Genomic DNA, 26,878 nt, shown 5'->3' with positions numbered 1-26,878 from the left:
AAGAGACTGTCTCCTCTCTGTTCTAATGCAAAAAAATCCATAGCCTGCTTTTGCACAAAACTGTTTGTATCTGAAGTGGAGATATTTCCTGCACAGGGCATGTTGAGAATCTGAAGCATCCACAATCAAGGGGGGACAAAAAATCATGGCTCCCTCACCTTGGCCTTGAGCTGGAGAAGGTGTTCTGGGGGACAGGAGACAGGCAGGACTTCACCAGCCTTTCCTGGAACAAGAACCAAGAGCATCTTTACACATCAAGTCTCGCTAGGATGTCCTAATATGTGAGGGGACTGCCAAGCTTCCCAGCAGCCCAAAGCTCTTGCTGCACCTGCTGGAAAGGGCAGCCTGGAGCTCAACACAGGCCCAGGTGACCAAAGGACATGTCTCCTCTAGGGGCACCTCAAACACACCAGACCATCAAGGCTCTGAAAGCAAAGTTTGCTCTCACCTGCTGTGTTGGTGGCTCCAAGTCGCCAAAGCTCCAGATGTTTCGGGTATTGGAAGAGGAGGAGGCGGGCTATCCGGGCACAGGAGACAAGGCACCTCTACAAGAGGGAAAAGAAGTGGCAGGTGAGAAGTGGGGTGGGGGAGCAGAGTTTGCATGGCTTGCCCCTGAGTCCCTCTAGTGCACAGAACCACTGCAGGAAGGAAGAAGCTATGAGAAGCCATCTGTGAGAAGAAAAGGCATTGCTAGATAGCAGGCGCCAATCCCGCTACTCACGTGAGGGAAGGTGATTCTCTGGAAGGTAGATTCATGAGACTTGGGATCCAAATTCTCCATGAATTGTCGGATCACAAGTTCCCCGTCCAGACCTAAATGAGAAGGGGAAAAGCCAGGGTGGTATAGTGGTTACAAATCCCCACTCGGCCATAAAGATCGCTGGGTGGCCTTCAGTCAGTCACTATCTCTTAGCCTAACCTACCTCACAGGGTTGTTGTGAGGATTAAATGAGGAGGAGAACCAGATGCACCACCTTGAGCAACTTGGGAGCAAAAACTGGGATATAAATTAAATAAATAAATGGGGATGCAAATCAGGTCAAGATGCAACAGATCACAGCACCCTCTATAGGCGGTATGTGCACACATCAGATCAGACTACTGGTTCTCCTAGACCAGTCGTTTTCAACCTTCTCAGACCAAGAACCTGCTTTTAACCCAAATATGTTTTGGGGACCAATTCCTTAATCTTTTGCCATATACAGTCATACCTCGGGATGAATACAATTCAGCTTAAATATTTTCAGGTTGCGCTCCGCAGTTACCCGAAAGTAATGGAGCGCGTTACTTCCGGGTTTCACTGCTTGTGCATGCACAGACACTCAGAATGACGTCACGTGCATGCACGGTGAAACGCGACCCGCGCACGCACACTCACATCTTACGTTTGCTTCAGGATGTGAACGGGGCTCCGGAATGGATCCTGTTCGCATCCAGAGGTACCACTGTATTTGCATAGTGGAAGTGCTCGTGTTGTGACCCATCTTGGATCAGACAGTGACCCATTAGTTGAAGGCCAGTGACTTGGACCAATGCTGTCCACTTTGACTTGGTCTCAGGAGGAAGAGGGAGGCCTTTCCCATCACCTCCTACCTACATGGTCCTTTTTAAATGGGCATCTGGGGATGGAACCCATGAACTTCTGTATGCAAAGCAGGTACTTTACCACAAAGCAATCAAACAAACAAACAAACAAACACACACACACACACACACACGATTGCAGTGAACTCTACCTCCAGAGATGAATGTTGTTGCAAGATGTGCTACTGTCCGCACATCATGGGTGTGGTGCTTAAAGGGCCTTGTTCGCACCCACTGGAGCTCAGCACTGTCTAGCTTAACCGGTAGCAGCTGGAACTGATATACCATCCCCTCCGAAGTGCCAACCAAAATACTGTCTTCTGCCTGTGGAGAAAGTTGGGCAAGCTAAAGGTTTGCAGGGAGGAAGTATTAATGGCAGAGAACAAGTGAACTGACGCACACTGAAGTCACATTACACAGACCAAGGGCTGCCACGTTGGCTCAGACCATAGATCCATCAAGCTCAGCCTCCTGGCCACCAACACTGGTCAGCTGGATGTCCCAGTCAAGCTCAGATTCAGCACAGAACAATGTCATTTCCCTGAATGGCCACATATACACACTCAGGTTTTTAGAGGCTCTGGATAACACACAAAGTGCTTTTATCTGCCACAAAGTCTTGATTTAAATGAATTTCTGATAGCTAGCATCATATCATCACAGGGCCAAGAGTTCAAGAGCAACCTACGCCAACCTGGGACCCTCCAGATCTGGTGGACTACGGCTCCCATCAGAGCCACAGTTGGCAAAGGCTGCTTGGGAATAAGCTGCCTCCAATGAGGACTCTGCTCACACAATCCCCTAGGATAGCTGTCTATCTTCCCCCTTAGGAGTAAGAAAGTTTGCCTTGGGTTGCAACTTTCCAAATCTTGGACTGTTGTTATTCTGCAGTTCAATTTCACACTCCCCCTGTCCTGCCACATAAGTGACTCCTGCTTTCCTTTCTGCTTGTCAAACTCAAGCAAACGCTGCCACCCTCCCCCGCCCCCAGTGCTGCTGCTCTGCCTTTAACATGCAACTTACCTCAGACCCAGCCAGGCAAAGCACGGCTGACTTGCTGACAGGGTGGCTCCACAGCAGCGTCCCCATCTCCGAGTCCCAGAACTGCACCTTCCCAGCAGAGTCCGCGCTGACAATTGTGCCGTCCGAAAGGAAGAGTATGTCCCACACCACCACAGGCATCCGCTTGCGGGACCCTTTGAAGCACCGGTCCACGAGGATCCGCTGGACAGCATGGCCTGCAAAGGAGGCACCAGGCTCGCTCAGGGTCTGCTTAGCCTCAGCTGCCAACAGTCACCCCAAACCAAACAGGCCTTTACAAGGCCTTAAGAAAAGCCCCTTTGCTCAAATGCTAACAGGGGGCTATGGGGAGGGTCACCAACATGGCACCAGTGGGTGCACCTCTGCCTACCCAGGGTTCCTCCTCCTGCTGAAATGAGGACTGAAAGAAGCACCCTGTTGTAGCCAACAGAAGAGGTGTGAGGAAACTCTGGCCCTCCAGATGTTGCTGAAGTATAACTCCCATCACCCCCGGCAACTGGCCATGCTAGCTGGGGCTGATGGGAGTTGTAGCTCAGCCACATCTGGAAGGTTAAAGGTTCCCCACACCTGCAACAGAATATGCTACAGCATGTATATGATGCCTGCAAGAGTTTCTGCAGTATGCAAATATGCCCACAGGCCCCCAAAGGCTGGCAAGAGCAGAGGCTCTTTCCCATAATGCACCATCAAAGTGGAGGTGCCAGGAATTGAACCTAACATCTTTGGATTGCAAAACATGTGCTCTGTCACTGAATTATGGGTCCCTCTCTAATGGAAGGGAGTTCACCAGCTTTGGGCAAGGCAGCCAGTATTGCCCTCTCCTTGCCATTGAACCTGGGTGTATGGAAGGGACACAGTCAAGAGGGTGCAGTCCTTGATTCTTAATGGCCACCACAGACCAGAATCATGAAGGTGAAGCTTGTTTGGATGAGCTGATGACACTCACACACACCATATTCCTGGCCCCAGCATAAAACATGCCTAACTCCAGAACTCACCTGATTTGACATCAAAGACACGGATGATGTTAGTGGAGCCAGCTACGATCTTGGTCCCTGATGGATGCCAGGAAAGGGACAGGGTGCGTCCTGTAAGGTAAGGTGGAGCAGAAGAGGAGAGTCTCAGTTATAAGACGTACCAAGACTCAAACTCATTTTGGGGGTGGGGGCAGGTAGGTGAGGCTCAGAGGAACATGCAAATACAAGAAGCTGCCTTATACCAAACCAGACCACTGGTCTTTATAGGTCCTTGCTATCCAAAATGACAGGCAGAGGCTCTCCAAGATTTCAGACATTCCCAACCCTTCCTGTGGATGCCAGGGGCTGAACTTGGGACCCTGTGCATTCAAAGCATGCGCTCTACCACTGAGCCAAGTGCTCTCCTTGCATCCTGAAGGGGCTTTCCTCTGCAAGCAACAAGAAATCAGGCTCCCTACCCCTCCTGCAAGGGATGCGGGTGGCGCTGTGGTTTAAACCACAGAGACTAGGACTTGCCGATCAAAAGGTTGGTGGTTCGAATCCCCGCGGCGGGGTGAGCTCCCGTTGCTCGGTCCCTGCTCCTGCCAACCTAGCAGTTCGAAAGCACGTCAAAGTGCAAGTAGATAAAAAGGTACCGCTCTGGTGGGAAGGTAAACGGCGTTTCCATGTGCTGCTCTGGTTCTCCAGAAGTAGCTTAGTCCTGCTGGCCACATGACCCAGAAGCTGTACGCCAGCTCCCTTGGCCAGTAAAGTGAGATGAGCGCCTCAACCCCAGAGTCAGTCACGACTGGACCGAATGGTCAGGAGTCCCTTTACCTTTACCCCTCCTGCTCATGGACTCAGAGCTCATCCTGTTGGTGATCATGACCCCCACATGCACCCCCACCCACAACCAACCTTTCTGTCGGTCCAGCTGCCTCTCAAACTCGATTCTATCTGGTAAGATGTTGAAGAGCTTAATGGTTCCATCATCACAGCCAAGCTGCAAGAACAAGAGAGAGGGTCAGTAGCCTGCTCAGAATCCTGTCTGGTAGACAGCCAAGAGTCCAGGGCTTTGCCCAATAATTTGAGCTCTGACTGACCAAACTACACAAGATTATCAATAACACAAACACAGAAACAGGTGTCAAGCTGGTGCTGGAGAAGCACCTTACTACTCACAAGGAAAGAATTTAAGCCTCAGGAAGCAGGACACTGAGTGGAGAAGAGAATGAAATGCAGAAAATTGAAGAGCTGGAGGGAGCTTTATAAGCTGTTTAATCCAAACCCCTGATTGATGTTGGAAATCCAGAGAGCAAGAGCATCCCCTAGAGAGATGGCCACCCCTGGGAGTGCCCACCCCTGCAGGTAATTGATCCAATTGTCAAACTGTACTGTCAATAAGCTTCTCCTAATGTGCATGTGAAATAAACCCTCCTGTCAAAGTGTATATACCAAAATTACTAGTTATTACAGATATCAAATGGTGTATAGTAAAGTGCATTGCTTAGATTGGTGACCAAAAGTAAAAGGTATTTTGTATTAATAACAATTAGAATTTATAGGAATTTATAGGAAAGGGAGGCAGGGGAGGTGAAAAATTAAAATATGTACTTAATGCACACCAGACTGTGCTGTTAATTAGTTGTACCATATGCCTCATTATTTGTGTAATCAATAAAGTCATACCATACTGATAAAAAATTGCGCTTCTTTTGGCCTCTTGCTACTTCAATTTTTTGTGCCAATTTTCCCAATAATGCTGTTTGTTAAATTGCATTATACCATTGGTCCATAGTTAATAATTGCAATGATTTTCATGTCCTGGCAATAGTTGTTCTTGCAGCAGTTAATGGATGTGTTATGAGTTCTTTGTTTCTAATTTGCAAAATATTGTGACTATACAAGTTAAGTACACCCAGTCCTGGGGTGATGTGGACTGCCTGCCTTGCAATAAAATATATTTATTTAAATACATTTCCCCAGAATTCCCCCCACCCCCAGTAATCCATTCTATTAACATCATTTGGGGTTTTATCACTGCCTTCTGAGAAGCCGGCTAGCTTTCTGGTTTTGCATCATCTATAGATGTGGTAAAATATTCTTTATTGAAATATACCCCCCCAAAAAATTTGTCCAGTAGCACCTTAGAGACCAACTAAGTTTGTTCTTGGTATAAGCTTTCGTGTGCATGCATACTTCTTCAGATACACTTCTTCAGATACTTCAGATGCACACGAAAGCTTATACCAAGAACAAACAAAGTTGGTCTCTAAAGTGCTACTGGACAATTTTTTTAATTTTTTAATATATTTTGACTGCATCAGACCAACACGGCTACTTACCTGGATGTACACCCCTTATTGTTCTAAATCATCAGGTGCTGTTCCCTCCTCTAAGGGATGTTCTCTTGCTAGCACAAGACTTCATTACCACATTTTCAAGCTGCCCCTCTCTGGGACACTAGGGGCACCTACCGCCAATTGAGTCCCAGTTGGATCAGCCACCATGCTCCAGATAGGACCTCCAAAAGCATCCAACGAATATTTGACATTCAGCTTCTCCAAGTTGTATTCAACAATTTCCCCACTGAGACCTGCACCAAAGAGCCGGTCTCCTGCTGCCCAGCAGAGCGCCTCTGGGATCCTCGTATCGTGGCCAGCAATGACCTGGAGAGATAAGTCATAGGTAAGGGGAAGATGCAGAACCCCTAAACCAAGAGGCAATCCTGAACAGTTTTCTGGTCTAAGGAAAGGTGTTTCTTGAAGGCTTTGGGTGTCAATGGCCTCCTTTTAACACACATACACAAACTTTAGCTGGGAGGAATCACACAAAGGATGAACCTGTGCTGGGCTCAGACCGGAGAATTTTGCAGCCAGAAACCCCAAACACTGATATACCTCCTGATTACAGAAATAAAGTAGAGAGAGGCTTGGTGAGTCACCTGTGCTACCCACCCTCTTGCCCCAAAGAATGCCCAGCAAATAGCTGTTTAGCCAGGACATTCCCCAGGGAAACAATTCTTTGGGGCTCCAATTCCCAGCCTCAGTGGAGCCATAGGACTCTCTGTCACTGTGAGCTCAGCTGTGTCTGGATAAGCTAGTATTACTTCACGGAGGAAAGAACTAGCTTGTGGAACTCAAGGCCACAAGATCTGGGGTCAGACAATGGCTAAGATGCCATTAAAACCTCACAGAGGTGGAGACCTGTCAAATGGGTGCCAGGTGGATCCCTGAAGTGCACGGGCAGTCTACCCCTGAATGCCAACCACTGGGGAGCCAGAGTCACCTTCTCCTGGAACATGTTGGCCTGCAGGTCGTAGATCTCGAGGGAGCCGTCGAGGCGGCCCACGGCCAGGCGGTGGTGAGATGGGCGGGACGCAGCCACGCACCGGATCCCGGACGGCACAAAGGCGAAGAGCCGTGCGCGGTGTACCTCGAACTCGACCATGGCAGGCAGGGAATAGCACCGGTCGAGCGTCCGGAGAGCGCGGAGACAGAGCGAAGCGAGCCCGGTTTCCACGTGCGCGCCGCCCCTCTAAGTCCGGAAGCGGAAGTCATCTAGGGGCGAGGGGAGGGACTTCCGGGGCTTCGGCGAGGCGGGAGGTTCGGGAGATTTTGAGTGAGGTGCGTGGCGGAGCTGGGGCGAGGGGGAAGAGAGAAAGAAAAGCAACGAGCGCGCTCTTGAGCACGTGCAGAGTGCCGCTCCAACAGAGGCGCCGGGGCGCGGAGTTTCTTGATCCCCCGGCGTCCAGGGATGAGGGTGACTCTGAGCGCGTGCAGAGTTCCTGTCCTTAGAACAAGCACAGGGAAGCGGCTCGCCCTATTTGCTGGATGCTGCGGCTGCGTCAGTTTGCTCGCCTGAGGCTACCGGGCTGGCCACCGCCCTCAGCATCGCAGGGCCAGGAAGAGGGGAGCCCGCGGGCGGGTCTTCGTAGGAAAGGGGGATCTCCGCCCGAGATTGGCACTGCTGGGGGTGGGGAACTGCCCCTTAGCTGCCTCTGGGCCGGGAGCCCCGCTGGAGTGAACGAGGGGGAATCTGGGTCTTGCCCGTTCTCACCCTGCTTTCAAACCCCTGTTCTCCTTGTTGCAGAGGAACCGTGGGACGATGGTGCAGCTGGTCGTGTCCCGGTGAGTCTGCACTGGCTTCTAGCGGTGTTGGTCGGGAATGATCTCTTTGCTACACTTCGTGACCTATAATAGCTCTTCCCTTCCTCGTCTTTTCCTTGCAGGGATGGGGTTGGAGGTCTAGCGGAGTGGGTGCTGATGGAGCTCCAAGGCGAGCTGGAATCGCGATCTGGGGCTGGCCTAGCAGGGAGGCTCTTGGGGGACCTGCATTACACCAAAGAGGTGAGGGACTAGCCAGGTGCTTGCGGATGTGGGGGGAGTTCTTGGTTGAGGCTGGCTTCCTTCCATACCACTCTCTCTGCAAGGCTTGAGTGCCCCCACTGTCTTATCTCTCTCTCTCTCTAGGGAGTCCCTGTGCTCATTGTGGGGCACCACATCCTGTATGGTAAAGTTGTGCGTCTAGAGAAGCCCTTTGCCGTCCTGACCAAGCAAGCGGTGGCTGGGGGTGAGTCGAGCTTGGGACCAGGCCACTACTCAGTCACCGCCCTCATAAAGAAGAAGCTGCTCTTCAAAACCCGCCCCAAGCCCATCATCACCAATGTGGCCAAGAAAGCGTGAGGATGCTGCAGCCCACCTCCAAGCACACTGGTGCCTCGTTCGCATGGAGGAAGGTCTGCCTACTTCCTTGCAGAGTGCCAGGAACTGTGCCAAAAGGGACAAATCCTTTCTACTTAGCCAGCTTGTTGGAATTCAGTGCCTTTCGTTCCAGGTTATGCAATCTGTTGTGTGAACCCAGCCCTTGGGAGAACTGCCTTATCTCAAGAGGCCTGGGACTAAAGCCAGTGTCTGGGAGAATCCAGCATCCATGCACAGTGTGTTCAAATAGCCAGTGCTTTCCCCAAGAACAGCTCAGCTGTGGGATTCAACCCAGTGTCTTTGCTAAGGTGCTCAGCCCCTTGCCCCAAAATCCAGAGACCACTGAACAAATAAAAGTTACTGGGGCACCCGATTAATATTAGCCAATCTTCATCCCAGGGATGGAGGACTCTGCTCTGGGTTTCTGCTTAGATCGTCTCCCAAGGGCTGGTGACCTCTGCCAATCTGATGTCTTCTGGACTAACACTCCCACCAGTTCCAGTCAGCACTGATGACTCTCTACAGTTATCTCCTGCAGAAACTCAAGCCTCATTATGGTCCCTGCTGGTCACTTAGTTCTCCCTGGGTTCTTCATTCCATTCTTCAAGGAGCTCAGCACTCTTGGAAACCATAGCATTGTGCTTTTTGCCTCTTGGGTTCCCGGGGTGGGGAGCTCAGCTGTTGCTAAAGTGCCTTTTGAGAAATGAGGTTCTCTTTTTCAGACACTAGGAGATGATTAGGTTCTGATCTGCCTTTATTTTCTGTCTCTAGGACATTTTGGGGGAGGGGGTGACTATTGAAATCCAGTTCTTTGGGGAGGTCTTGTTGGCAAATAGGAAATCAGGCTGAAATTTTCTGCAGATTTCAGCTAGCTTAGACCTGGTTCTTTGCCCCTGCCAGTGTCTTCCTCCCACCCCACTCAAATTGTGTGCACATTGGTGAAGGGAGGGGATGGGCAGGAAAAAGTCCCAAATATACTCTAGACCATCTTGTTTGCAAGGTATTTTTTATTGTAACAAATGCATCATAGTAAAAAAAACCAAACAACCTTTATAAAAAATATGAAAATGCAGGTAAAAAATAAATAAGTTTACAAATAACTTTAAGCAATCAACTAGTGTTTGTTACCAAAGAGTACAAAAAATTCTACAAATTTCATTTTAAATAAGAGAAACCCAAACGGAGTAACATAGAAAAAGGGAAGCAGCCCAGAGCAGGGAATTGAGGGGGAGCCAAGCCCGGCACCCTACCCACCCATCCCTCCACTCTCATGCCTGGGACCAGCGCAGGCCGCAGAGAACAGCACGGGCAGAAAGCATTTCCAGACATTCGCAATTAGAAAGGATGCACAGCTGGAAAGAGGGACTTGAGGAAGCTCTCCATCTTTTGCCACAGTGTTTCTTGGAAGCAGGCTTTAAAGGCTGTCAGATACTCATGCACTCTCAACGCTGTTCAGCCCTGCCCATACAACAGTTTGATTTGGCAGCTCTCTGCAGGGAGGCATCTGCCTTAGGCAGGTTACAGAGCAAGCAGTTACTGTTTCACATGGCTCCCCCCAACAGGGCAGCCTTTTGAAAGGCAGGCTCTAGTGTGGGCTGAAAGCTCTCCTAGCCTGCAAAGCAGCCATTCTTTCTTGCCAAGGAGTACCATACGTTCCCCCAGCCACCCAAAGAATTGCTTAGAACCATTCTTTTTCAAGCTGGTTGGGGCCCCTGGGAAACAGCTAGGCAAGCAGCCCTTAGGGTGTGATGTTATGCTGAATCCAGAGCAAGCAGGGTGGGAACCAGCCCTTTCTGGTGGCAGTAGTGGAAGGAGACATCTATCCCAGCTTTGTTTATGCAGTCAGTCCCCAGCATAGGAAAGTTCTTCACTAGTCTGTGCCTAGATAAAGGGAGCTTGCAGCCCAAGAGCCATTATTGCTTTCTTAGATGGCGGTGCAGACTCCATCTGCCTTCCAGAGATGGCAGGACAGAATCGGCACTGATGCCACTTTAGTCTTCCTCCCAGCCACCTGGGCCCATGGGAGTAGCAAGCTGCCCTTTGCCCACTGCTTCCCTGTCTCATATTAGGGGCTTGTTTTTCTTGTTCCTGTCAATTCACATGAAGCAACATGGCAGGAGAGGCAGGAATTTCTAGGTACAACCTCGGATAGCATTGTGTGGGATGGGCAGAAAGAAAGCAGCAGAGAGAGAACTTGGAATTGGGGCAGTGGAACCCCTAGCAGCAGCAGCAGCAGCAGCAGCAGCAGGACAAAGTCAGACTCAGCTTACTGGCCTGAGGCAGAAAGGAGTATAGGAAGATGGGCACTGGTAAGGCTCCTGAACAGCACCAAGGCCAAAAGATAGATCAGGTGCCCTCTGTTCCTAGGAGGTGGCATGGTCATAGCACAGAATATTATTTCGGTACAGAAGTCTCTTGTGGAATCCTGAGAAGTTGCTTGGTTTTGTAAAAATCAGGTGTCTAACCTCATTGCTGATGGGCAAGTTTTGTATTTGGAAAAAACAAAAATCCAATACACTAAAAGACTGTGTGCCCACCTCCCTCATACCCCCCAAAAGCATATCTGGAGCAAAAGCATCCAAGTTACTTTTGCATCCCAGGGATTATTCAGCTCCCTTACATAGCAAGGAAAACAAAAGTTGTCGGAGCCTTTCCAGTGTGTGTATGTGTGGTGCACACACACGCATATACACAACACCCTCTTTCGTTTGGAGGTGAAAGGTAGTAATAAATATACATCTGCTCTAATCAGAAAGTTTCTTCACTCTGCTCCTTGTTGACCAATTGGATTCACAGTGCCTGTGGGGACCGGGACGTTGTGTGGCCGATGTCAGCCAGTCTCCAGCATCCAGGGACTTCTAGTGCTTCTCTTGAGAAGCAAGAAAGAGCCAACTTTGGAATACAGCTGCTCTAAGCAAATTCAGCAGCAACCTGTCTTAATTTTTTCCAAGCAAACAATTTTTTGTAAATCAAGGTCCACACAAATATGTCTAAACATAAATGTGCCTGCCTTATTTGGCATCTCTTTTGTAACTCTGTTGAATTTAGAACCCCCTTTTTCAAGAAGCAGAGTGGAGGCCAAAGGAATAATACAAGTAAGCTACTAAAGAAGCATTCCTACTCAAAACACCTCTGAGATGTTTTGCAAATATTGCTTATATATTTTCAGAAGTTTTTGTAAAAATACGAATTGTGGAAACTTGGTTTGTTTTCTTTTAGCCATAAAAAGGAGGGAATCTCAGATTTTTCAGACCTCCTCATTCTGCACGACTGGAATTGCAGAAAATCTGTGCCTTTGCCTATGCTGGAAGCATGTAGATGACAGTGGATTTACTACAGCAAGTGCCTAAGCACTTTGTTCCCATGCTGACCTGCTAGCTTAGGAACAGGCAAGGAACCACTGGTGAGCACTTCCATCTCAGCAATGTGAGTTTGGCATAAAAGCTGCCTAGAGCTTGTTGCCAGCTGAAGCTGGGACACACACCCCCTTCCCTTTCAACACAGGCACCTCCTTGCCAGAGACTGGAATGAGTTTTAAGGGCTGGTCAGAGATGCAGATTGTGAATCAAGAAATGGCTTTTAGACTGGGTGGCAGTGGCCTCCCAAAAGCAGCACCACTGTCCTCAGTTTCTCCCCCTTCTCTGAGTTGGAAGTGTAACGTGGCCATGTTGGCAGAGCACCAGGGGGAGAGGAAGTCTGTAGGAGAAGCACCAGAAAGTTAGGAGGCCCAGGCTAAGCAGAGGCCAAGAGAGAGAGGCTGGTCCAAAGGAAGATCTCCAGACAGGCAGCTCTGTTCACAGCATTAAAGTATTTTAACACCCCTACCCAAGCATAACAAATATGGTCTAGAACACTGGTCTTCAACTGGTGGGTCATGGCCTGCTCTAAGATTGGTCGGGCACTACCCCCATGCAAATATTGTGGAAGGTTAAGCAACAGATCTCTACATGCATGCTTTGGTTAAAAGTGGGACCTGGGACTGAAAAGGTCCAAAAAGGTTGAAGATACCTGGTCTACAGCAGCCTTCCCCAAGCAGATGTTGTTGGACTCCCAGCTCATACCAGCTCCAGCCAGCAATGTCAGGGATGGCAGGAGTTGGAGTTCAATAACTGGTCAGGGAACTGGGAGTCCCTACAGCATCTGTAGGGCCACTTGCATGATCCGTAGTCCTGGACTAAAGAGGGAGGTAGCAATAGATGGTCCACCCTCTAAAAGTCCAGAAGGAGCTGAAGACATTTGACCAATCCAGTTTGCAACCTGTTTTATCGAATTCACAGTAGCTGTGGCTCATGCTGTATTGGGCCAATCAGGGAGCTTTCAAGTATTTTGTGTTTGTTTAGAAATGGGCAGCCTAGTCATGTGATGTATTATTTGGGCAACAGCATGTTCCCGCTACGGTCCAAACATGGTTTTTTCTACTGCCAGCCTTTCCTTCTCAGTAAATTTCCCTCCAGTCCTGCAGCTGCAGTGATTACAGGCAGAAGGGAGCCCCTCTTGGAAGGAGCACATGTTCTGCCCTGTCACCCCACCTCCTGTGGGGCCTCTGCCTAGAAAGCAACCCCTTGACGTCAGTGGCTCAAGTCCCACTTGCTTCTCCCATGAACAGAGAATAACCCTGACAAATTCCTTAAAGCTCTTCCTAGGGAAGATCAAAAACCTATTGATGGTCTCTTCGCTGGGCACAGAAGGGCCCCTTCTTTAACAGATCTCTACGAGGAGATTATTATTGCTCCCTGTAAAAACTGCACCCCCATCGTCCCTGCCACATTGGTGCTATTCTGGGGAGAGGCAGTGTCATTTGCATAGAACGACAGGGACACCTGGTGGTGGAAACTTTTCCCAGGAGCTGTTGAGCTTTCTGCAGGGGCAGGATCCGGAAGCCCACCGAGCAGGATCCATTCTGTGAGGCTCCGGCTTCCTTCCCCAGTGATGCACTCCTGAATCTGCCAATTTGCTTACGGGATGGACATTTCAAAACTGGATCAGGTCCTGAGCAGGGTGGGGGGCCAGCCCTCCTGAAGCCCCACAACTATGTGGGGAAACACTGCCAGTCCTTTGCCATTATTGCACTCCCCGCCCCCACCCTCATCCTCATCACACCTCCGCAAACGCCAAGCTGTACTCCTCCTGGGGCTTGCTGCAGCGCCGGGCCACGATTGCCAGGTAAAGGGCGAGCAGCGCCACCCAGTAGCAGGCATAGAGGATGGCTCCCGAGATGAGGAAGACCAGTTCCGTGTCTGTGAAGAGGTCCTGGTAGTAGGCCGTGTAGGCCAGCCCACCCAGCAGCACTGCCACCCAGACGGAGACTGGGATGAGGCCGATGAAGTTGACCACGATGGTCTTGCGGCCGGAGGTGCCCCAGCCGGACTTGGTGATGGTGGCGATGGCGAACATCTTGGCCGGCAGGAGGCTGGACATGTACAGCAGGGAGTAGAGGGACATGAAGATCATCTCGACGTTGCCGCGCAGGAAGCAGGCGTAGGTGGCCTTGATGACGCCCACCAGCTGCACCGTCAGAAGGAAGAGGAGGATGTTCCAGATGCGCCCGCGGTAGAAGAGCTGGATGACGGTGGCGATGAGGAAGAAGGGGAAGAAGCCCGTCACCACTGACTCATAGGTCATCCACAGGTGATGCTTGTGGAACCAGAGGGCGTTGTAGAGCCACTCCCGGAAGTAGGACTTGCTCCAGCGCGTCTGCTGGTTGAGCCAGCGGAGGTACCTGGTGGGCGTCTCGGTCAGGCACTTGGAGCGGGCCGTGTACTTAGTCCGGTAGCCCAGGCTCAGGACCCGGTTGGTGAGGTGGCGGTCATCCCCGAAGCTGCACTTGCTGCCCAGGAATGTCTGGTTGTACCAGTCCTCCAGGAACTGCTGCAGAAGGGCGTTGCGGTACATGCCCAAGGGGCCGCTGATGCACTGGACACAGCCAAAGTAGGACTGGCAGGCCCGCTCCACGTTGAAGGCCATCCAGTAGCGCACACTGCTCAGGAAGGAGATCCACGAGTCGTACTTGTTCAGGATCTGGGGGAAAGAGGCAACACTGCATCATGGGCCCTCCACAACCCTCCCTCCAATGGACAGGTTGGCTCCTGTACCAGTTTTCTTTACCCACAGATGCGTATCAAGCTGTGGCTGACCCCAATTATTGAGGGACAGAAGGCCTCCTCTTCCAGCTGTTTTGGACTACTACTTCCATGCACCCCATCCAGCAAGCTGCAGGACACTGAGCCTGATGGGAGTTGTAGTTCAAAACAGCTGGAAGAGGATCAACTCTGGGAAGGCTGCCCGAAGGAGCCATCCCCGTGAGCATTATCTGAGCCAGACACTCTGCATGGCCATGTGCTCTCAGGTCCACACCTGGACATCCCCGCCAACTCCACCGACGCGAGGATCCTCCTCCATGATGCGCAGCATCTCCACTGTGCAGGCTGGATCGAGGACTGTGTCAGAGTCACACACCTGCCAGGGAAAGAAAGACACCCTGTCAGGACACCCTTGTCTGTCCCGTCCCTTAAGGAATGTTCACACAAATGGCAGCTTCTTTTTGACAAATATTACACTGTTTGTATGGGGAGAGAAAGCGTACATATGGACGTTTCCTTCAAGTGGAAAGCATGCCCCCACCTCCTTCAGAACAATTTTGCATGTTGCCCTGGGGGACCCTGCTCCACACCTTCCCAGGGAGTAAAGGGCTCTTTTGCATGCAGGGTGGAGGAGAACTGCAACTTTCCTGAAGCTCCAATGAGAGGAGGGCCAGGGGAGGAGAATGAGGAATGCACTCAGATCTCTGTGCCTGTGCATATTGAGTGTGTGTATGTGTATACACACACACACACACACACACACACACACACTTGTACAAACATACACATAGTACCTGAGAAGACAATTAACAAGTTTAACTAATGATAATAATAAGTGTAAGTGTAAGTGAATGATAGAGAAGTGACACAAACTCTCCTGGACACTTCTTCATGTGAACACAGACCGAACGTGGCAGGGAGGTGGATGTCACACCAGGTACAGACGAGAGAGGGAGCCGGTCTCCATTGCCAAACAGGCATTGTAAGGTCCCCAAGCAGGTGAAGGCAGAAGAATCACAGGGCATCTGCACCCAAGAGAATGTACGGTGAAGGGCTTTAGCTTAGTAACAGAGCACCTGCTTTGCATGCAGAAGGTTCAATCCCCAAGGGCATCTCCTGGTCCCCTACCTGAAACCCTGGACATGTATGATAATAGTGAACTAGATGGACCAGGCGTCTTGACTGTATAAGGTAGCGTATTGAGGGGGCAGCTGATACCTGTTCAGCAGCCATGCAGGCCAGAGAAGGGGGATCAGGCCCAGCTGAAGAATCCTGCATTTTTGGAGGGCAGGGAAGCAGAAAACAGAAGCAAATCCCAAAATGAGAGATACAGTATGGGCATACCCTGCATCTGCCTCCTCTCTTATGCAAGGAGCCCAGAGCTGGTCTATTCAGACAGCAGGATGAAATGGAAGAATGGACTGCAACACTTTTCACCTCCAGGTCCTGTTTTGAATGCCTCCATAAGTTAAAACCTCCTGTAAATTGAAAAGCAGAGCACCTAGCAAAGGGCTGAGGTACCACCTCTCTCCTTTGCCTGCCAGTTTTCTGCTTGCAAGGAGGTCCCCCAGAAGGTGCTGAAGGCACATTAGGCCATCATATTGCTGAAGTGATGCAGGTCTGGGGCTGGTCAGCACTTGGATGAGAGATTGCTTGGGAACCATGCTGGGGTTCCATTATGAAAGAAAGGGGTGTGTATATATGGAATATATCAATATATATCTACCCTCAATTACATTCTGCCATCCCTTTCTGTTACACCTGCTGCTCAGAACTACAGTGCATTAGTGGAAGGGAGCAGAGGAGAAGCCTCTGAGCTTACACCAGGGTGAAAGAAGAACTGTTTTCCTGCTGTCAGAATGGAGGCTGAGTTATGAGCTCAGGAGGAACATTGGAAGCTGCCTGGATCCATCTAGCTCAGTGTTGCCTGCACTGATCAGCAGCAGCTTTCCATGGTTTCAGACGGGTCTCTTCCAGCCCTACCTGGAGATACTGGGGATTGAACCCGGGGATTTAATCCACTGCTTTGCAACTCGATTGTGGCCTTTCCTTAAAAAATAAATCAAGATTCCAGTCCTCAAGATTCTATACAAAGGGCTTAAGGAACTGGGGATGCTGCCTTATACCAAATCAGACCATTTGTCCACCCAGCTCAGTATTGTCCACAGTAGCTTTCCATCCTTCCCAAGCTGGAAATGTCACTGGGGAGTGAACCCAGGACCTTCAGCATGCAAAACAGGTGCTCTACCACTCAGGATCATAGAAAGCTGTCTTATACTGAGTCAAACTATTGGTCCATCTTGCTCAATATTGTCTCTACACTGACTGGCAGTGGCTCTCCAGGATTTCAGGCAGGGGTCTCTCTCCCACCCTCCCTGGAGATGCCAGGGATTGAACTTGGAACCTTGTGCATTCAAGGCGGATGCTCTACCACTGAGCTAAGGAGAAGCAACCAGCTGCTCCAAAGAGGGGCTGATTACATGTTCAGGCCCCAGAGTGTGAAGAAGCAGCTCATTCTAGCTCTGCTTCCCTCTTAAGCTCACAGCACCAATGTATCAGGGTGCAGGGAGACAGAGAGTTGCCATTTAGGGCTGTGTTTACTATGGGGGCCAAGGAGCCCAGACCCAGGTATCTCTCCAAATCATTTTGTATGTGGCTAATACTCCCCCCCTCCCTTTTTCTGCTTTCTGACAAGTGCCTGGGTTGTGGGATGAGCATGAATGGGAAAACACAGAGAAGGAAGAGCAACAACAGGCTAGCAAGGGCAAGGAGCAGGGCTCCGCCCCCCCCCAACACTCACCTGCACGTAGTCGACAGAGTCTCCAAGGGCACAAAAGGCCGTGTACATCACCTCGCGCTTCCCGCCCCACTTCTGCATGATGCAGCTATAGGTATTGTGCCGGACGAGGCTCTGGATGTGGCGCATGGCCCTGCGGCGGCCAGCCTCCGACTCGCCCTTCCCCCGGGCGTGGAAGTTGCTCTTCCACACGTAGCAGCCTGTCCGGTCGGAGCCCATCACCTCGTTGAAGATGTCCAGCATGTAAACATCGTCCTCCCCGTTGCCATCCACCACCATGACGACCTTGAGGTTGGGGAAGGAGATGCGCTGGATGGAGCGCAGGCATTTGCGCAGGTAGTCGGGGTCCTCCTGGTAGGCGGCGATGCAGAGGGCCACCGAGGAGCGCAGCTTCAGGGGCCGGCCCTCCAGGCGCATCTGCCGATGCTCCAGGAAGGCAAAGAGGCTCTGGATGAAGAGGTGGAGGCCCAGGATGGCACCATAGAGCCCAAAGGAGAGGTAGTGCTTCTCGGTGTGGATGAACTGGTAGCCTGTGACGTAGGCAGCGAGGATGCCCCCCAGCACCACCACGGCAAAGAGGCTGGTCCCAAAAACACGCAGGGCTGTGGAGAGCCTCACTGGCATCTGGAGAGGAGGCAGAGAGGCCCGGTTAGACTGTGGCCACAGAAACAGAAGCAAGAGCCCCCCTGACTCCTTGGTGGCAGCAGCGGTGTCCCTTCAGAGGGTGTTGGGCTCCAAATCCCATCAGCCCCAGCCAGCATGAGCAGTGGTGACTGGAGTTGAAGCCTAACAACTTCTGGAGGGGTGCCCCTGCTTTTCAGATCTTATTGCATTACAACTCAGAGGAACAGAGAAAGGCAAGGTGTCCTGTACAGAGTGGGGCAATTATTGACCCATCTAGTTCAGCACTGTCAACTCTGACTGGCAGTGGCTCTCCAGGGTTTGAGGCTAGGGGCACTCCCAGGTCCACATGGAGATGCTGCCAGGAGGTGAACCGGGGACCTTCTGCATGCAAAGCAGGTGCTCTACAACAATGCTGCAGCATTTCTGCATTAGCACTATGGCCAACAGTCGGAGGTCACCTGACGGGTTGTGCTTTTACCCAGCCTTTAATCTGGCAGGATCCCAGGGCGGTTTACAATTAGTGCACTAAAAACAGCAATAAAAATAACTGTGGAACAATACTTCAAACAAAGGATGCAAATAAGCAATCAAACAAAACTATAGCACTGTAGGAAACAGTTCTGCTCTCAGCTGCTCTGGCTCAGGCATTTTCAGTTGCCCCCAGCCCAGGGCTGCATGAAAAGCTTTTGCAGTTGATGGCAGTGGCAGGAGAGCCACATCTGCCTGGCACGTACTACACGTGCACCCTTCTGATACTCTGGATGCAGCAGGGAGCCTGGGAAGTCTGTGGCCCGCCCGGTCTTCTTTGACTCCAACTCTCATCATCCCTAAGGCCAGGCCACGCTGGGTCCGCGGGCTGTTGGGAGTTGTAGTCCAGCAACATTTGGAGGGCGCCAGGAGCGCGGAAGAGGCTGCAGGAGAGCGCCGCTGGGCCAGGCTGTCGCTGCGCCTTCTTGCCACGGAACCTCGCCAGGGGTCTCCCGATTGGAGAATTCCAGGGATCGACTCCGAGAACCTCGTGTCCGCCACTGCAAAGCGCGCCTGATCCTGCCCGGCTAGGCAGCGGCCCTGCACTTCCACAGCCTGACCTGCTGAGCGCGCATGAGAGCAAGGAGGGCAAATGCACCCGGGGCGCCTCTGGTGTCCCGGTGAACTCGCAGCCCCATAAGTTTGGGCTGGGGGCGTACAGGGCGCAACCCCATAGCACCCTCTTTCCCCCGTGCCGCCAAGCCTGGACTCCGCGGAAGCCCCTTATTCTTCCCCACCATGCCCGGTCTTGGGGAAAGAGAGCGAAACGGTTCATTTGCATCGCCCAGTCTCCGGAGGAGCGGAACCAGGCTGGCAGGAGCGGGCAGACCCGGCAGAGAGATGGGCTTTTCGCAACAGGCGGGCGGGATTTTGGGGGGCGCCTCTACGGACAAAGGCAGAGAGGGCGGTGATGGTGGTCCCGAACCGAGCCTCGCAGGAGGCAAGCCCGACGGGGCGGCGGAAAGCCCTGTAGGAGAGGCTGAGGCTCCCCGGAGCCCAGCTCAGCCCGAAGCGGGAAAGCAGATGAGAATGCCTTGTCCCTGTCCAGGGCCAGCCTGAAAGGCTGAGACCTTGGTCCAGAGAACAGTGTCCTCCTCCCCTCCCCAGGTTTGGCTTTGGAGCGAAGGCGAGCCCACCGCAGAGCATGTGCAGAGCGCTTTCCCCCTCCACCAGCCAGAACCAGCACATGCGGCTCCTGCGCCTCGGGGAATCGGGTGTGTCACGTGTCTTTGCCAAGTGATGGACGGCCATCGCCCTCCCGCACCCCGGCCAGGGACCTCGGACTCACCGTGCCGCGGCTTCCCCCCGGCCGCTCCCGCCTGCTCAGCTTGGCGCGGCGCTTTTGATGAGGAGGGAGGCGCCCAGCCCAACCCCAGCCTCGACGGGGCGGGGGAGGAGCGCGCAAGGAGCAGAACCAGGCCTGCCCCCCTCCCGAGGTGCCACCCACGCGCCGCCGCCCCGCTCGAGCCCCGACGGATCCCATGCCTGCCCCACTCCGAGGCTGCACAAGCGGAGTCAGGTCGGGACTGAAAGAAAGGTCGCAAAAGGAAAGGCAGAGTGGGCCTGGGGGCTGGGTAGCCTTCCATGCGAAGCCCCCAACTCTGGTCCTGTCACGTCCAATGCCAAGGGTCGGTTGGGAGCCGGCTGGGGGAAGCGGGGTGGGGGGAGCGGCTCAATGTGAGTGAGTGAATTGAAACAGTCGTGAATACATCCCCAAAAAGTCACCTCCATCCGTGCAGGCTGGAAGTTGCTATCCATACATCTGGAGAGATACCTCCTTGAAGGGCACACTAACGCAGAAGTTACTTCCCACCCCTAGCTCGCATGGTGCTTGTGCCCAGCATGTGGAGGTTCATTGCAGCCTAAAGACCAAAGCGGGGTGGGATCCTGCCCCTTTCCTCCTAGGTCACTGCCAAGCCACCCTCTTTCTCAGGCTTCAACAGCCTTCTGCCCTCCGGGAGCTTTGAACTACAACTCCCATCAGTCCCAGCCAGTACCTGGCTGAGTCTGATGGGAGTTACAGTCCAAGACATCTGGAGGGCAGCAGCCTGGCGAAGGCAACAGTGAGGAGGATTGAAAGGTTCCTCCACATGCAGACTGACGGAGGCTCAGGTTCTTGCACACACACTTATTTTCCATGCAGGGACCTGAATAAAAGATGAGATTTCCACTGAGGCAACTCAGCTGCCCTTGCTGGTGGCCCCGGCATCAGAGAAGCAGCACAGCAAGTCTGAGGACCAGGGAGAGGGGGGAAAGCCTCAAAACCAGAATCGTGGGATACCCTAAAGATTTATTCTGGCAATAGCCTTCCTGGCCTGAAATCCACAGCATCGGATTAGGTCCCAATAATTAGGAGCATCCTTTGTACATTGGATGAAACAGTCCACAAGAGCTCCTGCCATCCTAAATCTGTTAGCCTTTAAGGTACCATAAAAGTCTCTTGTCAGTTTTGTTGCTAAAGACTTGCAGAGAGTCCTCTCCAGAAGGAGCTGCAACAAACAACTCCCATCACAGCGTACCCAGTCTTTTTTCTGCCAGTCAGTATTAGGGGCTGCAACGTTTCATTGATTAATCAATTAAAAAAGCTTTTAATTCACTACGAAGCTGCCTTCAATAAATCAGGAAGCAGATTTATTTCAATATATATCATTTCCAATGCAAAGATTTGTAACAAGTGCAAGTGGCTAAGCACAATATTAGAAGGTATATTCTCCCTTCTTCCTAAGAGAGGAAATGCCTTTTCCTAGAGATCTGCTGTGAAACATGTACGTCGATTGTCTAAAAACAAAGCAAGCCATTTGCTTCAAAATTATTGTTTTTACATTAAGAATTTAAGATAAAGATTAAGTTAAGATAGAGGGAAGGGATTTGCTGACCTAATAGATGAACTGGAATACAGTGAGGGGAGGTGTGGGAAAGTCTGGGAAATAAGTAAATGCAAAGAATATTATGAAAATGGAATTGGTTTTTTTTGTTTTTTTGTTTTTTGTATTTTTGTATTTTTCTTTTCTTTTTTTCTATGTAAAAATTCTAATAAAAAATATTATTAAAAAAAAACAAAATTATTGTTTTTACTTACACAAATTTAACCAACTAAATCTAAACAAGAAATCAACAAACAAATTTAACCAACTAAATCTAAACAAGAAATCAACAAACAGTCCTACTCATTATACAAATGAGAATCACCTTTTTATCTGCTCTTTTTTCAGTGTCTCTGGCTGAGCAGAGTCAGAACATCTAAAAATATTAAGAAGACGACTTAAGAACCCCCCCACCTTTATCACAAATATATTTTTCTACAGCTTCCTGACAAAGGATAGAGTTAGCAAAGATGTCATGAAAAACACCAACTTAGCTTAGGCTGTGTACACACTTCCATTTACTGTGCACCCAATGCACCTCCACCCTGCTGATGTGGGAAGTGGTATATACACCAAGTTAGCCACAATCCATATCTATCCTGTTGTTTCTTAGGAAATACTGCATTCTGATGCATTTCCCCCCAAACCACCTTCGATCCACATTGAGAAAAATAACAGCCTGGCTGCATTTCAAGTTGGTGATGTACACACAGCCTTAGATGGCTTTAAAAGTGGGGAGATTAAGGGTACTGGGAGTAGCTAAAGGGAAGAATAAAGAGGTTGATGCTGTCAGTGGCTGCTAGCCAGGATGCCGGTATGCTACCTGCAGTATCAGAGGCAGTAGTTGAGGAACATGTGCTAAGAGGTCCCCATTTCCTACTTGTGAGCTTCCCACTGAAGCATCTGGTTGGCCACTGTGGAAAATGAGATGCTCAGATAGATGGGTGTTCTTAAGCATTTTTAGTTTTGGGTGATATCTATGATCATTTTGTTCTTGTGTGAGAGAGTTGCAGTGAAGCCACTTATAGTGTGTGTGTGTGTGTGTGTGTGCGCACGCGCACACACACACACACACACAGACATTGGGTTTGGCCTGCCAAACTTGATTGTGCACACAATCCTGAATGGGGATAATAACTTTATCAAGAGTCTTTGTAGGCAAGAGCACAGATGAGAACTAAGGAATCACACACAAGTCTGTTTCTTAAGAGAATCTTGTCGTCACTTGCCTGTCACCTCAACACACACACACACGAATCTCACACCTCCTTGCCTTCAGATGCGTGTGAAATATAATACCCTTCTTTTTTGTTAAGTTAAACTTAGCAAAAAGGGTTGGGTGTTTGCAGAGATTTCCAAGGAAATTACAATAATTAGAACATCAGTAACACTACAGTGGAAGGATTTTGTAGAAAAGAGAATTCCAAAATCCAATCAAGCAATGAAGTCCTTTATTAGAACTCTGGATTTTTCCTAACGGCAAATAACCCTTTTACCCCAGGAAAGGCTAATCTGTTCCCCCGCTCTCAATATTGTTAGATTCTAATTCCAAACAGCCCCAGAAAACATGGCTAATAATCAGGGATGATGGGAGTCCAGTAACATCTGGAAGTCACAGAATAGCTACTTTGCCTAGTTTAGCTGCTGCATTAACTAATGCAGAATGGGCTCCCCAAGGTGTGTCCAAGTTAAAGAGCTGGCTTAAGTGCACCCTTCATTGGCAATACCGTTGAGTGATCTTACAATCTTGTTCCCCTTGAGTTATTGTTCATGATACCCAAACATTCACTTCATAGCCAATTGTTACTGTTCAGATCATTCCTCTGCTGCTAATTTTAGCAACTTAATTTAGCCTTGTAAACAGCCACTATGCTGGCCGCTGGTGGCAAGTGAATTACCTCCAGGCAAGGAATCTTTTGCAAACTGGATTTTCTCTCCCTCTTTCAGGTCAGGCTATCACATGTATATTTGGGAAGTCGATCTGCTGAACATACTTATGGACCAGTACAGCCTTTGCTAGCCTGGAGTCCTTCTGATGCTTTGAACTACAACTTCCCATTGGCCTCAGCCAGCACACCTGAATGATGCTGAGGCTGATGGGAGTTGTAGTCCAAAACATATAAAGGGCCCAGGTTGGCGAGGGCTGCTTTAACGGATAATGTAAGCGAAATGAGTACAACTGGCTACAAAATCACCTGCATTTAGAAACTGACTGGCAACTGTGGTAGAAAGTGGAGGTAAAATAATCAGGTTAGCATCATGGGATCCAACCCACCTCAGGTGGGCACAGTGCTCAAATTAGAGGGTGTCTGTAGTGGCCATGACTCCCTTACCTTGAGTGATGTCTCACCCAGCTAGTCTCTTTAGAAGGCTCTTCTGGGAGGCAAGGGTGCAGGAAGATTTGGTAAAAATTATGGGGAAGCAGGAGAGCGAGATTATGGATTTCATTCAGCTCTCCTCTCATCTTTCCCCAAATAACTGAAACACTGCATTCACTTTGATCCCTGACAGGTGCACCTGAGTCCTGCATCAATTATTTTCTGACAACAAACGAAAAGGTTTATTTGGGTCCTGAACTGAAGAGGGAAGGAAAGTCATAGAGATGCACTATTTTGCCAGGGCCTCTTCAAAAACATGTAAAAACTAAGAGAGATGAAAGTGTGTGTGTTTGTTCCTAGAAGAAATTTGCCCAGAGAATTCTGTAGTCAGCAAATGGCCGGTGGCCCAGGTACCTTTGTGAATTCCTTGAACTCAAAAATCCAGTTGTCAAGATAAACTGGCATGTAAGACTTTAGGACAGAGCTTTTCATATTGTTCACTTTTTAGACATGCTTTATTTCGTGACACAGTAATTCACTTTTAATAACTAAGGGTTAAACTAACCCCTTTCCCAGCCCCAGGAGGAGCGCGGGGAGTGTTTGCACGACACACCTACACATTGCAGCTGACACACTAACATGTTGCAACACACAGTTTGGAAAGCTCTGCTTTAGGATTTCTTCATATACTATACCACAAGCCTATCAATTGCAGAACTTAAGAGTTGACCTGCCTGCTTAGTACCCTCACGGCTTCCCCGCATCCACACATACATACACATGCCAGAGATTAGCTCAAGATTAATGACCCTGTTATTCTTACCAAAACTACTGTAAAACAACTAACAAGCCTTACTTGGTGCATATTCAAGGAACTACCATGACTTATGAGTCCATTAATCCCTTCCTAAAATCATGGAGCTGGAAAAATAACAAAAGACCACCTAACTGCATCGGATAACCCTCCTCCATTCATCTTCATATTCACATATATGCACACACTGCAGAATGTGGACTGTGCAACTCTGATCACTAGAGGGACACACACAAGTCAGGGAGATGCTGGCAAATTCCAGGTGGCTCAAATCAAGGCACACACTTCATGGGAAAGTACAGACCTGACCCCCCACTTCCAAAGTCACTAGGCAACCTGAGCTTGGGCTCACAGGTTCCTAGCCCTGAATACAGAGATCCCTGAAGGGAGGAGCAAAATCCTAGCCACCATGTCATTAAAAAAAGCATGAATGGGTCACAACTCCACACCACCCAACATGCTGTGCCTGCCTTGACTGTCTCTAATGCTTCAGAAAGGTGGGTCTATGAGGGGACCTCTGAATCTTACACAAGGGAAAAGATTCCACCACAACTATCCCCAGTTCCCTGGTTCACTCTATGATAGGCCCAACTGAAGCACCAGAACAGAAAATTTAGGATACCTTGAGCAATTTTCTCCACCTCTGCTTTGACCTCCATCTGGCTTTTGGTCTCTCAACAGGCCCAGGAAGGTTTTTCAACTCTGGTGGTTTATGGTCTCCTAACCCCTTCCTAAAATCACCCCCCCCCCCAAGTCCAGGCACACACACACAAAAAAGAAAGTAAAATAGGTTTTTAAAACTCACAGTTAGGAAATGGCTGGCCTGGCTTCTAAAGCTCTTGGTGTAAAATGCCAGAGAGGTGGAAGCTCCCTGGTCTGGTCCTTCCCCAGAAAGCCTGTCTCTGGGAGGGGAACATGAGGCAAGGGGTGGGCACTGCCAGGGGCTGAGGAACATCAGATGGGAGGGGGCAAACTGCAGGGCTTTCAGGAGAGAGGCCAGAGCTGAGCCTTGCCTGGCAGCGATCTCTTTAGACCCCACAGCTGTGCCCACAAGCAAAAGCAAACACAGGGCAAGTCCCATGACTTTCCCCCAAAGAATCCTGGGAGTGATTTTTAAGTTTGGCAAGGGTGCTTCTCAAGAGGCCTCCAAATCTCTTTGCAGCACAAAACCCTCTTGGGCCTTCAGCTTCCTTGGGCGAGGCTGGTTGGAAAAGTAGGCCTGTCCTTCATTTCCTTTCCCTTGCCAAGCCTCACAAGCATCCCTTTCAATACCTTCCACCGTCCAAAGCAAGTGTTATTTTTTAAATAGGGGGCCTTCGAGTGGCTGACAGTTTGAGGAGCTACTTTTCCTCCTGGGCCTTCCTAATCCCCCGTCTCCCCATTGCTCATCTAGGCCTTTCCTTCGCCCTCCACACAGTCTCAGTGAACTTGTCTAAACAGCGAGCCATTTAGGTTCAAAAGCAACAAAAGTTTGAAAAGGCCTTCTGATCACGAAAGTTACAAATAATGCCCATAAGCCTTCTTTAGGCCTTCTGGTTTACTGTGGAGCCACAACACGCAACTTGGTTGCTCAGAAGCACCCAGTTGATGATATCCCTCCCGAACAGACACAACTGTTCCAGAGGCACCCTGCAACCCACTAGCCAGTAAGCCAGTGAAATGATTTACCTGTTGTTAAAAACAGCACAAAAAACTTACAGTTGTTACGCTGCTTTCCCTTACAGCCACCCCATACGATCACTGTGGTGCCCATTTTACAGATGAACAAGCAAGTCCCACCAGACGACAGTTTGCCCAAAGCCACGCAATGAGCCCATCGAAGAGCCAGGCATCCAGATCCATTTCTTCCCTGCCTGCTCTCACTGCCTCCCACTTGTCATTCAGAGACAGTCTCGAAAAGACGCTGTAAGGGGATCCTCCATTTACAGGACCACACTTTATGCAAAAGGATTAATACAAGCTCACTTGCACCTTTTCAGGAACTGAAGGCAGTGCCTGGGGCTGAGTTTCAGTGTGTGCCACCCTGGATCCAGCGGAGGCACTCAGAGAGCACCCAAAGGGTCAAGCGCACAATGGCCAGGAGCGATACTGCGAAAGGGGTCCCTTTGGGGGACACCCTCAGCAGAAACGACACTTATAAGACGGTCCCTTTCGGCATGCCGCAGCCGCGACACACCCCCTTGGCCCCCTCCCACGAGTTGCCGGGGTCCAGTATCTAAAGGACAATGAGGGAGCAGAGAAAGGACTGCTGTGAGCTTAAGGTTTCCTCTCCTTTTTGCCAGACCAGCTGCAGCAGGAATTGCCCCATGGCAAACCACAGGTGCCTGGCTGAGGCTGGAGCAGGGACAAGAGTGCCCGTTGGGGACCACAGGCAAGATGCACACCCTCCGCCCAGGACCGTATCAGCAGGTGCTGCCTTTCAAACCCACTCCATTGTGGAACCGCCAGCATTGCAACATCTTACCTTTCGATGCAAAGGCAGCTCCCAGGCACGGCTTCTCGCTCAGGGTTCTGTGCCTCTTCGGGAGAAGGGGGGGAAAAACCCTGCTTTTCCAAGGTAGAGAAGCAG

The 26,878-nt window shown here is 50.3% G+C and overlaps 3 protein-coding genes across 8 annotated transcripts in view; 1 reads left to right on the top strand and 2 right to left on the bottom strand.

Annotated features, from left to right (window-relative positions):
* UTP4 (UTP4 small subunit processome component) overlaps positions 1-6,884 on the bottom strand; it is a gene marked incomplete at both ends in the record, with an annotated part of 9,277 nt that extends 2,393 nt beyond the window's left edge. Inside the window, 9 exons of the mRNA XM_083453459.1 lie at positions 159-223; positions 449-517; positions 722-813; positions 1,737-1,908; positions 2,608-2,822; positions 3,624-3,713; positions 4,500-4,584; positions 6,059-6,250; positions 6,870-6,884. Of these exons, the coding sequence (XP_083309585.1) occupies positions 159-223; positions 449-517; positions 722-813; positions 1,737-1,908; positions 2,608-2,822; positions 3,624-3,713; positions 4,500-4,584; positions 6,059-6,250; positions 6,870-6,884 (995 nt within the window). The remainder of the gene's footprint in view (positions 1-158; positions 224-448; positions 518-721; positions 814-1,736; positions 1,909-2,607; positions 2,823-3,623; positions 3,714-4,499; positions 4,585-6,058; positions 6,251-6,869) is intronic.
* Positions 6,872-9,384, top strand: CHTF8 (chromosome transmission fidelity factor 8). Of its 2 annotated transcripts, none has more exons than XM_083452353.1 (4): positions 6,872-7,207; positions 7,674-7,711; positions 7,813-7,930; positions 8,054-9,384. In XM_083452353.1, the coding sequence occupies exons 1-4, from the start codon at positions 6,950-6,952 to the stop codon at positions 8,264-8,266; spliced, it is 627 nt and encodes a 208-aa protein (XP_083308479.1). In that variant the 5' UTR covers positions 6,872-6,949; the 3' UTR covers positions 8,267-9,384. The 2 variants fall into 2 exon arrangements, with proteins under 2 accessions (XP_083308479.1, XP_083308480.1); XM_083452354.1 differs by lacking the exon at positions 6,872-7,207 and adding an exon at positions 7,285-7,540.
* On the bottom strand, positions 9,274-26,878 carry HAS3 (hyaluronan synthase 3). 5 transcript variants are annotated; one of them, XM_083452329.1, is made up of 4 exons: positions 25,115-25,765; positions 17,165-17,785; positions 14,639-14,740; positions 9,274-14,302 (listed from the first exon to the last, which is right to left on the bottom strand). In XM_083452329.1, exons 1-4 carry the CDS (start codon positions 25,388-25,390, stop codon positions 13,379-13,381), a joined length of 1,923 nt encoding a protein of 640 aa, XP_083308455.1. In that variant the 5' UTR covers positions 25,391-25,765; the 3' UTR covers positions 9,274-13,378. The 5 variants fall into 5 exon arrangements, with proteins under 5 accessions (XP_083308455.1, XP_083308459.1, XP_083308457.1 ...); XM_083452333.1 differs by lacking the exon at positions 25,115-25,765 and adding an exon at positions 24,932-25,054 and having other exon boundaries at positions 11,243-14,302; XM_083452331.1 differs by lacking the exon at positions 25,115-25,765 and adding an exon at positions 26,774-26,878 and having other exon boundaries at positions 13,252-14,302.

The sequence above is a fragment of the Podarcis tiliguerta genome (assembly GCF_965153285.1).
Source record: "Podarcis tiliguerta genome assembly, chromosome: 8".
In the NCBI taxonomy this organism is placed as follows: domain Eukaryota; kingdom Metazoa; phylum Chordata; class Lepidosauria; order Squamata; family Lacertidae; genus Podarcis; species Podarcis tiliguerta.
Note: the sequence above shows the minus strand (reverse complement) of the source record. Positions and strands in the feature narration are given on the sequence as shown.